The sequence below is a fragment of the Tiliqua scincoides genome, chromosome 1 (genome assembly GCF_035046505.1).
Source record: "Tiliqua scincoides isolate rTilSci1 chromosome 1, rTilSci1.hap2, whole genome shotgun sequence".
In the NCBI taxonomy this organism is placed as follows: Eukaryota; Metazoa; Chordata; class Lepidosauria; order Squamata; family Scincidae; genus Tiliqua; species Tiliqua scincoides.
In genome coordinates, this window is record NC_089821.1 from 22977849 (window position 1) to 22993297 (window position 15449).

General features: G+C 41.0%; 1 protein-coding gene across 9 annotated transcripts in view; it reads left to right on the forward strand.

Annotated features, from left to right (window-relative positions):
* The window catches only part of CELF1 (CUGBP Elav-like family member 1), a 62278-nt gene that overhangs the window by 35646 nt on the left and 11183 nt on the right, over positions 1–15449 (forward strand). For 6 of the 9 annotated variants that reach the window (XM_066633042.1, XM_066633034.1, XM_066633035.1 and 3 more), the window contains 8 exons: positions 1474–1608; positions 1787–1866; positions 2186–2347; positions 3005–3086; positions 8092–8220; positions 10805–10918; positions 11065–11250; positions 12198–12341. In XM_066633042.1, the coding sequence (XP_066489139.1) occupies positions 1474–1608; positions 1787–1866; positions 2186–2347; positions 3005–3086; positions 8092–8220; positions 10805–10918; positions 11065–11250; positions 12198–12341 (1032 nt within the window). The remainder of the gene's footprint in view (positions 1–1473; positions 1609–1786; positions 1867–2185; positions 2348–3004; positions 3087–8091; positions 8221–10804; positions 10919–11064; positions 11251–12197; positions 12342–15449) is intronic. The other 3 variants (XM_066633036.1, XM_066633037.1, XM_066633038.1) reach the window with 3 other exon arrangements.

A 15449-nucleotide genomic window follows, 5' to 3' on the forward strand; every position in this document is an offset into this window, starting at 1 on the left:
GAATTGTTCCCATAAAGCTACTTGTTAACTTAATGAATGGATACCATAATCATAAAATTGTGCAGTTCAAGTTGCAATTAACCCTCTTCAGACTGTTTCAGCTCTCTTCTCACATTCTCTGTGAGGCTGTCCTATCCTCACTTACCTAGGAGTAAGTCCTATTGTCTATAATAGGGCTTATATCTGAGTAGATATGGATAGGGTTGGGCTCTCCATGGAGGGAATTGCAGCTGCTGGCCTGACTTCCCCGTTTTAATATATTGGTAATAGGTGAAAACAAGCTGTGTCCATGTATAATGCATAGAGCCTGTTCTCAACTTCTGTTCCCTCTCCATGCATAATTCAATATTGAGAAAGAAGATGTATACCTAGGAAATATCTGTGTCTAATATGGAGCACCTTTGAGTGCACGAAAATTAGTGTGTTAACTATTTTCAGTGTCTTCACATTTTTAATAAAAATTTTGACAGTGGAAGGAAATTGCATGGTATTGAACTGTCATGTCTTGAAATATTTAGAAGTATTCCAACAAAAATGTCTAAGTAGACCTTTGAATTTGCTTGAATGTGACATTTAAACCACATGAAACTGTCCATCCTCTGAGATCTTCAGGGAGAGCCCTTTTATGTATTCTCCTGCCAAGATAAGTACATCTGGCAGTGTCACATAAAAAAAGCTTTTTCTGTGGTGGTGCACAGATTATTGAACTCCTTCCTGCAGGAGATGAGGTCAACACCCTCTCTAATTCAGTTTTGGTACCAGCTGTAAGCCTTTTTATTTCAGTGGACCTTTCCATGTTGATTTTGGTGTTAGTTTGGTGTCTCTTGGGCTGCTTCAAGTCTTTTGGTGGCTTTTATTGTAATGTGGTTGCATTTTCTGTGATCATTTTTTTTACCCTTTGCTGTTAGCTGCCTTAAGGGAAAGTGCAAGAGACAATGTTTCAAGTCTTGGTTTGGTTCTTTGATTCCCCCCCCCCCCCCAAATCAAATGTTTCAGTTCAAGTGTGTTTGGCTTTTGGAAAAACTTCTGAAATATTTGTATTGCATGTTAAATTAACATCACGTGTTTATTAAATTTAAGTCAAGGTGTCTAACACAGATCCTAATCAATTTAGGGCATTGGGAATGTTTTAATGAAATTCTGTGACTCAGAATTTTCCAGAAAACCAAATCACTGTTTTCAGGTGCTGTAGGTGGCGGCAGCTGCTGTTGACTACTAATAGTTTTTATTGTATTACTCTAAATCTGTGTGTGTGTGTGTGTGTGTGTGTTTTGTTTTTGTTTTTTGTAAACAGCCTATAAGTAAATGTGAAGCGTGGCAATCTGAAGTCAGCTTAATTTGGCACACCACTTTTCCTTAATTTTAGGATTTTATTCAGGTGGGGGTAGTGTCAATGAAGTCTGAATTTGTTTCACCACAATAGATGCAAGTGATTTTCTAACTAATTAAACTTTTTGTTCTTCTTTCTCTTAGCTGTGGAAGATAGGAAGCTGTTCATTGGGATGATCTCAAAGAAGTGCAATGAAAATGATATCAGAGTGATGTTTTCCTCATTTGGACAGATTGAAGAATGCAGAATTCTACGGGGTCCAGATGGACTCAGCCGAGGTAAACACAAAGTGTTGAATCGCTAGAAAAGAAACTATTTATTACAGACCATCTTTTTCCCAAGCTTCTTGTTGGAAAGTGTTAAAAATATCTGGAAACAGCAAGCTACCTTTTGGGAGGCTTCTCTTTGCTGGCCAGACCTTGTAGATGAATTTTGATCATGTTCGTTCTTTTCCAGGTTGTGCTTTTGTGACTTTTACAACAAGAGCTATGGCACAAACGGCAATCAAAGCAATGCATCAAGCACAGACCATGGAGGTACGAGCCTTATTTTAAGTGCTTAGTGGGGTACTTGGACATTCACAGAACTTACAGTTATTTTTTGAGCAGTCAAATGTCAGACTCTTACAGTTTTCTAGATGCTTTGCTGGTATCTCTTCATTTGAACTGATACCATTGATACCACTCAGACTTGTCCAGTTTTATGAGAAAATAGATAAGGTACATAGAGTACAAAATATAGTGAAATTGTGGCAGAATTCTTGAGGCTAGGAGTCGTTTCAAGAGTATATCTGTATAAAGGAGGAAGTGCCAATGATTATGTGTAAGATGGTAACAGTGTGAATTGATATTGCAGGGATGCTCTTCTCCCATCGTAGTGAAATTTGCAGATACCCAAAAGGACAAAGAACAAAAACGAATTGCACAGCAGCTCCAGCAACAGATGCAACAAATCAGTGCTGCCTCCGTTTGGGGAAATCTGGCTGGACTGAACACCCTTGGACCCCAATACTTAGCAGTGAGTTTTCTTGACAGTTTTGTGCAGTGTTGCATCCAAAGCAGTTTACCCACAGTTTAGGTTGTCATCCAAGTATCCTCATGCTGCAGTTATGCTGTAGAACTCTAGGTTTGTTATAGTCTTACCAGGAGTATTAGTAAATGATTTAAGACCTGAATTAGTAAATTGATTTAAGGCCCTAGTCCCTGAATTGTTACTGCTTAACAGCATTCACGTGCTTATATTGATGAGGACAGAACTGATAATGTGTGGTAAGGGCTGACATGGTAGAGATTTTTGTTGGTGGAATAAATACAGAAAGGAAGTGTTAGTTCTGTGGGGTATATTTTGGTTTTTGATCTGATCTACTACCAGTGTGTGATTAGTGTTTTCTGTGGGGCATTTTGTTTGCAGTTAGATAAGCAGTGGAGCAGTAGCCTTGTGTTGAGGAAGCACATTTCTCATGGAATTGCATGGGCAATGAGATTTTTTTCTTTGATTGGTGGCATTCATACTTGAGACATTTGGAAATGCCAGTGCTTTGTGTGGAGCATGGTGCAGTGATGCATGAGCAGTGCGAATTCTGACGGCACTCTGGCTGTGGTGTGGTGCAGTGTCTCCCAGAAGTGGAGCCAGCCCTCATTCTCACTCTTGTTCTGTTTTTGGTGTAATGTCTAGCTTTATTTACAGCTCCTTCAGCAGACAGCAGCTGCCTCCTCTGGGAATCTGAACACATTGGGCAGTCTTCACCCCATGGGAGGTGAGTGCTTCTCCCCTCTCTCTTAGAATCTGAAATTGTTAGATATCAAAGTAAAAAAGAGTTGATCGTGGTAATGGGTAAAGAAGGCTATCTAGAATGTGGAGCGGTATACTCATGTTAGTGAATATTTATCTCGGTTGTTTACAAGAGACAGAAGTCTAACTGTAGCTTTTTGTTCTTGTTCTCTAGTGTCTGCATTTTTTCTAGAGCTTTGATATTGAATTTGTTCCATTCTTCTTAGTTAAATTCATAAAATTTGGTAATATGGTTGCAGTCCAGTAATTTTTTGGCTTGTTCTCCTCATTCTTGGGCACAGTGAATTTATTTATACATGTTTTAAAAGCTGTCCTCAGTTTTAATCTTTCCTTAGCTCTGTCTAGTGACTGATTCAGGCAACATGATGATCTCTGCAAAAATGGAGAGACTGGCTTTGGTGCTTTCTCTGCTCATATCCAACAATGATACAACCTAGGAAAAAGTAGCACCACCACCATCCATTAATAATGGCTACAATATAGCCTAGTAGAAAGTGAAAAAGGGTCAGTCATGGGTTTATACCTTCTTATGGTGTGGCTGGTCACTGCCACTGCTGTTACTAGAGCTCACATTCTTTAGAAGGATCTTTAACTTGTCCAGCAAACACATTTGAACACCCCACCTATCTTCCACTTTTGGGGGATTATGATATACTGTCAAGGAGTATGTTTTGCATGTTTTTTTATATATAGGAGATATTCTTAGCTCTTTAAAGTCACTATGGAGTAACTACTACAAACTTTCATGTGTTGTACAGATAGCATCTTCTAGAATGACCTATAGCTCTCCCTAAAGTATTGAGTCAATTGTATAGCAAATTTCAAGATTTGATTATTTTCATTTTATAGTCCAGGCATCAGTGCTCTCTCTTGTATTTGAGGAAGTTTTTAAATGACGCCTTAAAACTTACACAGGTTTAAAAGGAAGGGGGGAGGAATTGTTTTTCAGACTTGAGCAATTAGGAATATTCCTTTCTCCCAACTTACTACAAATTATCATAACAAAATAAGTGAGGTTTCATTATTGGATAATTAAGAAAATTGTAGATGAAATGTTTTGATTTTGAACAGCACAGCGCTTAAAGGTCTTTAACCCATTTTTGCCCAGCCCACAGGTGTACACATTTTATCCCTGTTGCATATATGCACTGTTGGGCAGAAATGGCTTAAGGGAAGAACCAAAGCTGTATTTATAAGTGTCATCATCCCAAGATTGGACTGGTTTCTTTGGTCCACATGGCTGGTATTGAGAGTAGCTGCCATAGGAGGTGTCCACTGCAGAATTATGTCTTGAACAGGCTTCACATATATCAGAGTGTTCAACACTACCACAGGGGGCAAAAGGAGTTTCCAGAACAACTTACATACCAATGTGTATTTACAAATTACATATCAATGCGAAATCTGCAGATGAGGGGCTGCTGGTTATTCATGCTGTGGGAAACAGTTATAGTGTACAGTCTCTGAATTTTGTGTTAGGAATAAGTTATACAGAATTGTAAAGCTTTGATTGTCAAATACGGAGAGAAAAATCAGGTTTATTTTAAAGTACAGTGAACTCTCGATTTAACAGACTTGGGAAATAAACATAATCTGCTTCTTTAAACACTAGTCATATTTTCTGAGTGTGCTGACATGCAGCATATACATTGTCATAAATGCATTCAGATTTAATAGACTTCCATCATTAATGAACACCTCTTCCCCCATCATTCCATTAAATTGAGGGTTTGCTATAGTACTTATGCAAAGAAAGAGAAACTTCAAGAAGATCTTGAACCAGGTCAATATCTGTGTTAAGTTTAGACATCCCTCCCATTTTGTACTGGAAACCCTGTTTGCACCATCTCTCATTTTGGTTCTCAGACACCTTCTGCAGCACACACACAGTTGATGCAGAGCTCAGGCCAGGCCTTTTGGCCTTCTTGTTGGCCCACATGAGTAGTATGTGAGACCTGTGATAAACTCCTGCAGCTACACATTGCAAGGGAAGATTGATAGGGCTGAGCAAAATGTTCCCCAGAACATCTTTATAAAGGCATTGTTCTGAAACCTGTGACTTCTTTCAGTTCGCCTTGCGATGTTGTCCGTCGTTTAGACGTGTATGCGCACATGCAGAATGAAAGTCAATTGGTGCTGGTCTTTATCCAGCTAGGCAGTTTTGATTCTATCTTAAATTGTTAGATTCAGGTTTGTCTTTTACCATGACCTTGGTAGACACAGCTGGGTAGTATGGTAAGTGCTCTTATAAATAGTAATGTTTTTGGTTCATATTTTCTGCAGAGAATTGTTAGGTGTTATTGGGAGCTTGAAAGTAAATGTGAAAGGGACACTGAGGGGTAAGATTAATAGAAAAGAAGTCACCTTGAGCATATTTTAAAAATAAGGTAGAAATTTGTTAATCAGCTATGCTGGATCTTGTTTAACTGAATTTTAGGGTGTGGGTGACTGGTCAAGAGCAAGTGTCAATGCAGCAAATGTGGGAACAGCTGTTTTGTCAGCACTGAATAAATGTAAAAAGTTCCTGAAGTATCATATCTATGTATATGCTTGCCTACAGAGTGAGAAATTTCTGCCAATAAATCAAGCTTAGATCATCACCTTACCTCTGAGGTACCTCTGAGGTACGTCTGAGGTCACTCAGGGAGCTTTTCAAGCAACTGCAGAGAAGTTGCTTGAGAAGTTGCTTTTTGGAGAAGCAATGCAGAGATAATTAGATGGCTGTTAATCTCCAAGACCACCCCTGCCAAGCTCCAGCCAAAATTGACCTTTTCACTGTTCCTGAGACTTCCATTGACTTCAAGCAAGCACCCTTGTCTTCAGCAGAGCCTGTTGCAGCCTTGTTCCATTTTGCAGATGCTTGCATTTTGCAAAGGTCTGTTTTTTTAAACACCAGGATGTAATCCTTGTTGCCATTTGAAACAAAGTCCCAGGCTACAGTTCAGTGCACCATTATTTAAGAATAACACCCATGGAAAGCAATGAGTCTACTTCTGAGTAAATAGGGTTGCAACTATGTGTAGCTGCGCTTGTTACAGTCATTTCTTGTTGCTTGTCTCTGCACTGTGAACTGAATTACACACTCCCAGTTAGGTGTTATAAGTTGTATGGTTTATGTAGACCTTCTGGCTTAACACACCAGCACCTTAAAGAAGGATTTGATTCATGGTTCTGCTGCAGTGATTCCCAACCTTTTTTCACTTGCATATGCCTTGGCAGCCCCTTGGCAGCCATAAATTGTACCCCTCATATTAGCTAACGGTTTGTAATTAGTATTAGTAATATAAGCCCTCATCTCCTCTTTATGAAAACCCATATTTCATGTATTCATCACAGTATTTTCTCTTTTTATCTGTTTGAAGAACTGAAGACTATGTCTTTGCACTGTTTTGCACCAAAAGTGTCCTGAGAAATGTCCATATTATGTTTCAGCTTTTTTACTGTGCTGGTTTTCAATCACTGATTCATACATAAATTGATGACCAAAAATTAGCTATTGGTGGGGCTTTCACAGCCAACTAGCTACCTCCCTTCCTGCCTTGCTGACCCTGCAAGGCATTCTGAAGCACTCCCTGCCTTTTTCTGCCATTATTCAATTCTTTATCAAGCACCCTTAAAGGTCCTGTCGAGTGCCCCATGGGGGTCCATGTACCTCAAGTTGGTAACCACTGTTCTACTGGTATGTTGTTTACAACGCACTTACCCTGACACTGTTTACTAAAAGGTTGTGAAGACCAGAATTAAAAAAGTTAAAGAATAAAAATGTACCTTAAGATCTTTTACTATATTTTTTAATGGATTGGAAACTGTACAGTTCTTAAGTAACAATTACTGATAGATTATTTTTCAGGATCTGGTCTCAGGTAAAATCAGATAAAACTATACTCAGACACACACACCCCTCAACTTACCGCCATAGAAAGTCTATGATTTTTTGTTCAAAAACATGCCTATTGTAAGATCAACTTATAGACAGGTATCTGCAGTGCTTCTTTTCCCAGGCTGAAAATGCTGTTGGTCTTCCCTTCTCTCCCTATCTCTCTAAATGTGAAAATTAACAGGGGTTTGAAATCTGATTTTGTAATTGCAGTTGGTTCTAGTTTTATGGGGCATGAGAATGCAAAAAACTGTTTTTAGTATATAGGTTGAGTTACATACTTGGGGTTGATCACGGGGGGGACGGACGGAGGTCAACTGTATACAGTAATACCTTAGGCTTAGATGACACCGCTTCCTTTAATGCTAGTTACAGCGTTCTTCATCCTGGGTAGATTGACAGCTGCTGCAGCCAATGCGAGCAGTGTATTCTGGTGAGTCAGCACGTTTCATGCCTTATTGATGATGTCTCCTATAGTGCTGTTTCATACAGCAGTCATCTTTCTGGGAACCTATCCTCTGTGTTATTGGAGGTATTACTGTATTTGGTTACATGTTTAGTATGTTGCTCAGGCTGGTAATGATTCCAGAACAGTTTGCAGCAATGGGAAATGCTTCAGGAAGTATTTTCTCTTGCATTAGAGTGTTGTGGTGGTAAGAAATACAAGCTGTCATGTTTCTCTGTACCCCAAAGCAACTCCTGAGTGATTCTTCTAGCAGCAGAAGCTACTGAGTCCAGTGGATGACCTAGTGCAGGGATGCCAAATTCGTTTCATACAGAGGGCTGAAGTTAGCATTCATGGTGCCTACTGAGGGCCAGAAGTGACATCATTAATCAGATGATGGTCAGAAACCATGTGGTTTGTTTTCACATAGAAACTCATTCGCTGCAAATGACAAGAAAAAATGTGCAAATCTTGTTCATATATTCAAGATATGAGTCCAATTATCAAGCTGGGAGTGCTCAGTTATAATGGGGGCCAGATAAATTGCTTCTGGGAGCTGCATTCAGCCCACAGGCCTTATATTTGACACCCCGACCTAATGCATAGTAGTGCAGGAATATACACTGTGCATTGATTGATGTGTTGCAGGATTGAATGCGATGCAGTTACAGAATCTAGCTGCATTAGCAGCTGCAGCCAGCGCAGCTCAGAGTACACCAAGTGGTACCACTGCACTCAATTCTTCCAACAGCCCTCTAAGTGTGCTCACAAGTTCAGGTAAGAGAGCCATTTCTTGATATGCTACAGGTTGATATCTTGGAACCTCTTTGAATGTGTTAGTAGACAGCTACCTGCATAAAACAGAAACAGTCTGTAAGGAGCTGTTCTTAATTGTGTCTGCCCAGAACATCTTTTCAGTCTGCACATAGTATACTGCGGCTGCCTTACAACTTACAGTGTAAAAGTGGGTATATGCTAAATGTTTAGTATGAGAAACAGTCTCCAGAAAAGGAAGTTGATTATCTTCCACAAGAGGGTGTTTCCCGTTTCAAAATATAATTGTTTCAGTGAGCATTGCACAACTAGTGATTGTTCCAGATTACTTGCTGGCTTACTTATTTGCAGGATTTTTCTTGCCTTTCTCCCACACTGAAGGGGATTCAAGGCAACTAACAATGTAAAAACATAAAGCTAGTACAATATTAAAAACGTAAATTTTAAAAACAATTAAAACACCCAGCATCAACTTTTAAAATATGTCACTAAATGTGTCAGCCCCCAAAATCAATTAAGAGCCTTCTTAAATAAGAAGATCTTGAGGCCCTGCTGAAGATCTCCAGAGAGGGAGCCATTCTTAATTCCATGTTATCAAGTACATTCATGTTATCAAGTTATCAAGTACATTCTTTTGTATTGGCCTTTTTAGAGCAAAATCAGCTAGCAGATTCATTTGACTTCAAAAGTTATTTTGTTTTGGGGGAAGTCACCTTCATTTGTTTTGGGGGAAGAGAGCCTTCATACTATAAAGATTTTAATAGAGAGGTCTTTGGTGTTGTGTCTATAGATTTTCAACCTTTTTCGTCTCGCAGCACACTGGCAAGGCACTAAAATGGTCAACACACACCATCTGCTTTTTGACAATTGACATTGTCAATGGAAAAATCCATTACGGGTTACAAGTCATGATGCGTATGTGCAACCTCCTGATTTTAGAAATGGGCTATATATCAGAATGCCAGATGCAAGGGAGGGCACCAGGATGCAGGTCTCTTGTTATCTGGGGCATTTGGTGGGCTACTGTGAGATACAGGAAGCTGGACTAGATGGGCCTATGGCCTGATCCAGTGGGGCTGTTCTTATGTTTATGTTCTTATGACAAGGCACACTGTGCTATCAATGGGGGCTCACATCCCCCAATGGTTCTATTGATAAATGACTCCCAAATTTACTCCCACACCTGGGGACCATTCGCGGCATACCAGTGTGGCACGGCACAGTGGTTGAAAATGGCTGCTATAGAGGTTTATTGTCCCTGATGAGATTTTTCTTGGTGTAAAACAGGTCTTCTATTATTGTGGGTACAGGACAGGCTTTACCCCATACTGTTTCAATGTTATCAAGTGCAGTGGTTTCCTTTTTTTCCATGAAAATGAACAACCACTTACATCAAAGAATATTAAAGGATGGTTTAACCAGCATCATTAGGGTGGGGGCTCAACTGGTGATTTCAGTTTCTTGGGAAGGGAGATAGACAAAGCAAACAGGCAGTAAGCAGTAAAGCTCTTGGTGAAAAGGTAAAACCTGACTAATAGGAACCATCAATAATCTGATGGCCCCTCCATGGGATCCATTTTTTGGTCATACTAGAATGTAACAAAGGAGTAGTTTGAAGGAACTGGTTTTGTTTGTTATGATCACCCACTGTTTTGGTGGGTAGATCATGTAAATGTCAAACATTACTCTGAGATGGTGCAGGTTACTATCACTGGTTTTGTTTGTGCCTTGAGTGAAACACTAATGAGATGGAGTTTTCAGTCAGTTGGAGATAATTTTTGTCAATTTTTTTTTGTGGCTATGGCTTTAACTGTTACAGTGGGAAGATTCTTAAATTGCCAGAATAGATTTGCCCATATGTTTTTCTTTAATTGCTGAAGAAAATCTCTTCAGAGAGCAGCATCTTTCCTAAGTATGGCATTCTTACTATTTCAACAAAGGTGGAAGGAACAGTTTTCAGGTTGGCATTCCAATAGTATTATACTCATATTGAACCACATGCTGTACAGTGAAGTGTTACTAAGTTAATTATTTCTAGATGTTTAAATTCTAGATGAATATTCTGGGGCCACTCTGATTCACAAGTGGCACCACAGTACTTCCCTAAGTGCATAGTATAAAAAACACACAACTGTAAACAATTGGGCAATGATTTGGGTTTCATTCTGATATTTTAAAGCAGGGTTTCTCAAACTGTAGGTCATGACCCAATGTCCAGTGGGTCTTGGGTTGGGTCCTCTCACCCACCTTTGTGTCCGGTTGGCTCCAAATTGGAGGTCTCACCAGGCCTCCTCAGGCCTCCAGAAGTAGCCAGAAAGTGAAAGTGACTTTCAGTTGCTTCCAGAGACTTTCAGAAATCTTCTGAAGCCTGTGGAGACTTGGTGCCAGAGAGGGAGGTGGGTTATGGTACCTTCTGCCACCAAACAAATGGGTCATGGCAGAGGGAAGTTCGAGAACCCCTATTTTAAAATATTATCAAGTGGTTGTTCTAACTACAAATGCACTTTCTGGCCATTTTAGTGAAGGTAGTAAGGCATATGATTGTGTTAGAAGCTGCTTTTGGTGTTTAACCTTCTTGTTTTAATAGCAGGTTCATCACCTAGTTCCAGTAGCAGCTCTTCTGTTAATCCAATGGCTTCTCTTGGAGCATTGCAAACACTGGCAGGGGCTACTGCAGGCCTAAATGTTGGCTCTTTAGCAGGTGAGTTCATCAAAAAGGGACAATAATGCCACCCAGCATAAGAAATTTTTAGATTTCTTCAAAACTGTGTCTCAACTCAACAGGAATAGAGTATTCTTCTGAAAGCTGGCTGACATCACTCAGTAACATTCCATTTTCCTTCATAGGAATGGCAGCCTTAAATGGAGGACTGGGCAGTGGTGGCCTCTCAAACGGCACAGGTAGCACAATGGAGGCCCTAACTCAGGCCTACTCTGGGATTCAGCAATATGCTGCTGCTGCATTGCCCACACTCTACAACCAGAGTCTGTTAACCCAGCAAAGTATTGGTGCAGCAGGAAGTCAAAAGGAAGGTAGGTGTGAGGCATTGGTGGGATGGTCTAAGCACCACACATCATGATTCATGCACACTCTACTGGTATGATTTAGATCAGTGGTTCCCAAACATTTTAGAGGCCCTAAAGCTATTTTCAACCACTGTGCTGTTGCATGCTGGTGTGACGCAGATGGTCCACAGGTGTGCTGTGGAACTTTTGGAGAGGATCATTTTTTAGTCCGGCAATTGGGGAATTTCAGCCCTCTGCCAGCAGCATGGTGTGCCTTGACAATTTTAGCGCCTTATCAGTGTGCTGTGAGATGAAAAAGGTTGAAAATCTCTGCCCTAGAGGCTCCTGCCTGCTTTATAAATGCCAAGGGGTGTAGCTATAATGGTGATTGGGCAGCAGTGCTCCCCCAGTAGCTGCTTATTTAACCCTTGATGCATATAGCCGCCTTGGGTGCCCTTCGGGGAGAAAGGCGGAATACAAATCTAATAAATAAATATAGCCTAATATGCCTTGTTAGTTTCGCAGACCACCAAAAATTGGGTCACAACCCACTGGTGGATTCCAGAGCCAGAGTTTGAGAACCACTGATTTAGACAGCAATTTTGCCTTAAGCCACCTGTTATGCTTTATTTCTCTATCTCATAGTCTTCCATAAGGATCAGGCAAGATGACCCGATGTTGATTTCACAGTAAAGTAAGAAACACATTGTCAAGGAAAATCACTGGGGAGAAAGCATAGAAAAATCATTCTTGATTGATTGAGACAGTGCAACCTAAATCTGATAGATGCAGCTTCCTACCTGACATGTTCTTTGTTCTGTTGCTGACAGAGCAAAGTTAGAGCTTAATGTCTCCTGATACTCTATAATGAAGCCCAGTTCTGTGGAACTGAATAGTTTTGGGTCTCTGCTTCTGTATCAAGGCCCAGGGAATTATGCTTTCTTTGAATTTGTTTCTAAATGGATGTTTTTAAGGTCCAGAGGGCGCCAATCTGTTCATCTATCACCTCCCCCAGGAGTTTGGGGACCAAGACCTGCTGCAGATGTTCATGCCATTTGGGAGTGTCGTCTCTGCCAAGGTTTTCATTGACAAGCAGACCAATCTAAGCAAGTGTTTTGGTATGTTGGGCTGAATATTCTTTTATTTACTTATTTTGCAGAAGGGAAGAACAGAAATATCAAGCCATGTGAAAGAAGAGACTTGCATCAGAAAGCCGAGGAAACCTTTGAAATAGTGGAGGAAGGAAAGCTGTTTAATACTGTCAGATATCCAGAATTTGTTTAGCTCCTTTCCCCCAGAAGAGGTTAGATTAGTCAATAGAAGAGACCTGTCCTGGAAGGCGCAAAAAAAAAAATCAACCTTTAACACTTAAGAGTAAAGGACTCTAGCTCTTGAGTTCATGGTGTTTTAAAGAAACTCTTGAACACCTTGGATCTCTCAGGTCTCTCTTAAGGAGATCCAGAGCCCAGTGGCAGACCTGGGGCAGGGGGGCAAAAGCCCCAAATTCTGCTGCTGCCTCCGCCTGCTGTGCCACCCCACCTGCCCATCTGAGCAGTTCTGTGGGCAGGTGAGGCTCCAAGTGGCAGCAGGCGAAAAGCCTTCTGAGGCTTCTCCTGCTGTTTTGCTCAATACTTCCAGTTTCATTGCGAAACCAGAACTGTTGATTAAAACATCGAGAAAAGCCTCAGAAAGCTTTTCGCCTGTTGAGTATTGCACAAGGCTCTGTAAGCCTTGATGAGTATCCTGGGGAGGCAGGGGGAGGCATGTTGGGGGGGCAGCATGGCACAGACCTGCCCTGGGGTGCAATGAGGATAAGGTCTGCTATTACCAAAGCCCAGAGCTTTTTTATTGCATTTTAAATTACACTATGTGTTTTCCCTTACAAAATAATCAAAAATAAAACTTGAAATCATTTTCTCTAGTGCTCTGACATTCATCAGTTCATATCGTTCATAATGATGTGTCTACCTTCTAGGACAAGCCAACCAAAGTTTAAAAAATGCTTTTCTTTTAACATATTTGTAACCATAAATAACCATACACTATAACAATGAGGGGGAAGGTTACAGATCATAAGAACTTAAGAACAGCCCCACTGGATCAGGCCATAGGCCCATCTAGTCCAGCTTCCTGTGTCTCACAGCGGACCACCAAATGCCACAGGGAGCACACCAGATAACGAGACCTGCACCCTAATTTTGTATGTCTCAATCATGTCCCCCCTCAGGCGTCTCTTTTCTAGGCTGAAGAGGCCCAAATGCCATAGCCTTTCCTCATAAGGAAGGTGCCCCAGCCCAGTAATCATCTTAGTCGCACTCTTTTGCACCTTTTCCATTTCCACTATGTCCTTTTTGAGATGTGGCGACCAGAACTGGACACAATACTCGAGATGAGGCCTTACCATCGATTTGTACAACGGCATAATAATAATAATAATAATAATAATAATAATAATAATAATAATAATAATAATAAACTTTATTTATACCGCGCCCTTCTCCCCAAAGGTACCCAGGGCAGCTTACAACAGGTTAAAAGCAGATTAAAACATAATATTAAAATTAGCTGTTTTTTAATATTAAAATTAATAGTAAAATTAATATAATATTAATATTAGCCGTTTTGTTCTCAATACCTTTTCTAATGATCCCAAGAATAGAATTGGCCTTCTTTACTGACACCGCACATTGGGTTGACACTTTCATCGACCTGTCCACCACCACCCCAAGATCTCTCTCATGATCTGTCACAGACAGCTCAGAACCCGTTAGCCGATATGTGAAGTTTTGATTTTTTTGCCCCAATGTGCATAACTTTACACTTACTGACATTGAAAGGCACCTGCCATTTTGCTGCCCATTCTGCCAGTTTGGAGAGATCCTTTTGGAGCTCCTCAAAATCACTTCTGGTCTTCACCACTCGGAAAAGTTTGGTGTCGTCTGCAAACTTTGCCACCTCACTGCTCAACCCGGTCTCTAGGTCATTTATGAAGAGGTTGAAGAGCACCGGTCCCAGGACAGATCCTTGGGGCACACTGCTTTTCACCTCTCTCCATTGTGAAAATTGCCCATTGAAACCCACTCTCTGTTTCCTGGTCTTCAACCAGGTCTCAATCCAGGAGAGGACCTGCCCTCTAATTCCCTGACTGTGGAGTTTTTTCAGTAGCCTTTGGTGATGGACCATGTCGAACACCTTATGAAAGTCCAGATATATAATTTCCACGGGTTCTCCCGCATCCACATGCCTGTTGACCTTTTCAAAGAATTCTAAAAGGTTTGTGAGGCAAGACTTACCCTTACAGAAGCCATGCTGAGTTTCTCAGCAAGGCTTGTTCGTCTATGTGTTTTGAGATTCTATCTTTGATGAGGCATTCAACCATCTTACCCAGTATGGATGTTAGGCTGACTGGCCTATAGTTTCCCGGGTCCCAGCTCTTTCCCTTTTTAAAGATTGGTATGACATTTGCTATCCTCCAATCCTCTGCCACTGTGGCCATTTTGAGGGACAAGTTGCATATCTTAGTCAAGATCAGCAACTTCATTCTTTAATTCCTTAATAACTCTTGGGTGGATGCCATCAGGGCCCGGTGACTTATTGATCTTTAATTTCTCAATGAGGTCTGAAACATCTTCTCTTTCAACCTCTATCTGACTTAATTCCTTGGTCAGGAGGGATCGTTCGGGCAGCAATATTTGAACATAAGAACAGCCCCACTGGATCAGGCCATAGGCCCATCTAGTCCAGCTTCCTGTATCTCACAGCGGCCCACCAAATGCCCCAGGGAGCACACCAGATAACAAGAGACCTCATCCTGGTGCCCTCCCCTACATCTGGCATTCTGACTTAACCCATTTCTAAAATCAGGAGGTTGCGCATACACATCATGGCTTGTACCCCATAATGGATTTTTCCTCCAGAAACTCGTCCAATCCCCTTTTAAAGGCATCTAGGCTAGACGCCAGCACCACATCCTGTGGCAAGGAGTTCCACAGACCGACCACACGCTGAGTAAAGAAATATTTTCTTTTGTCTGTCCTAACCCTCCCAACACTCAATTTTAGTGGATGTCCCCTGGTTCAGGTATTATGTGAGAGTGTAAAGAGCATCTCCCTATCCACTCTGTCCATTCCCTGCATAATTTTGTATGTCTCAATCATGTCCCCCCTCAAGCGTCTCTTTTCTAGGCTGAAGAGGCCCAAACGCCGTAGCCTTTCCTCATAAGGAAG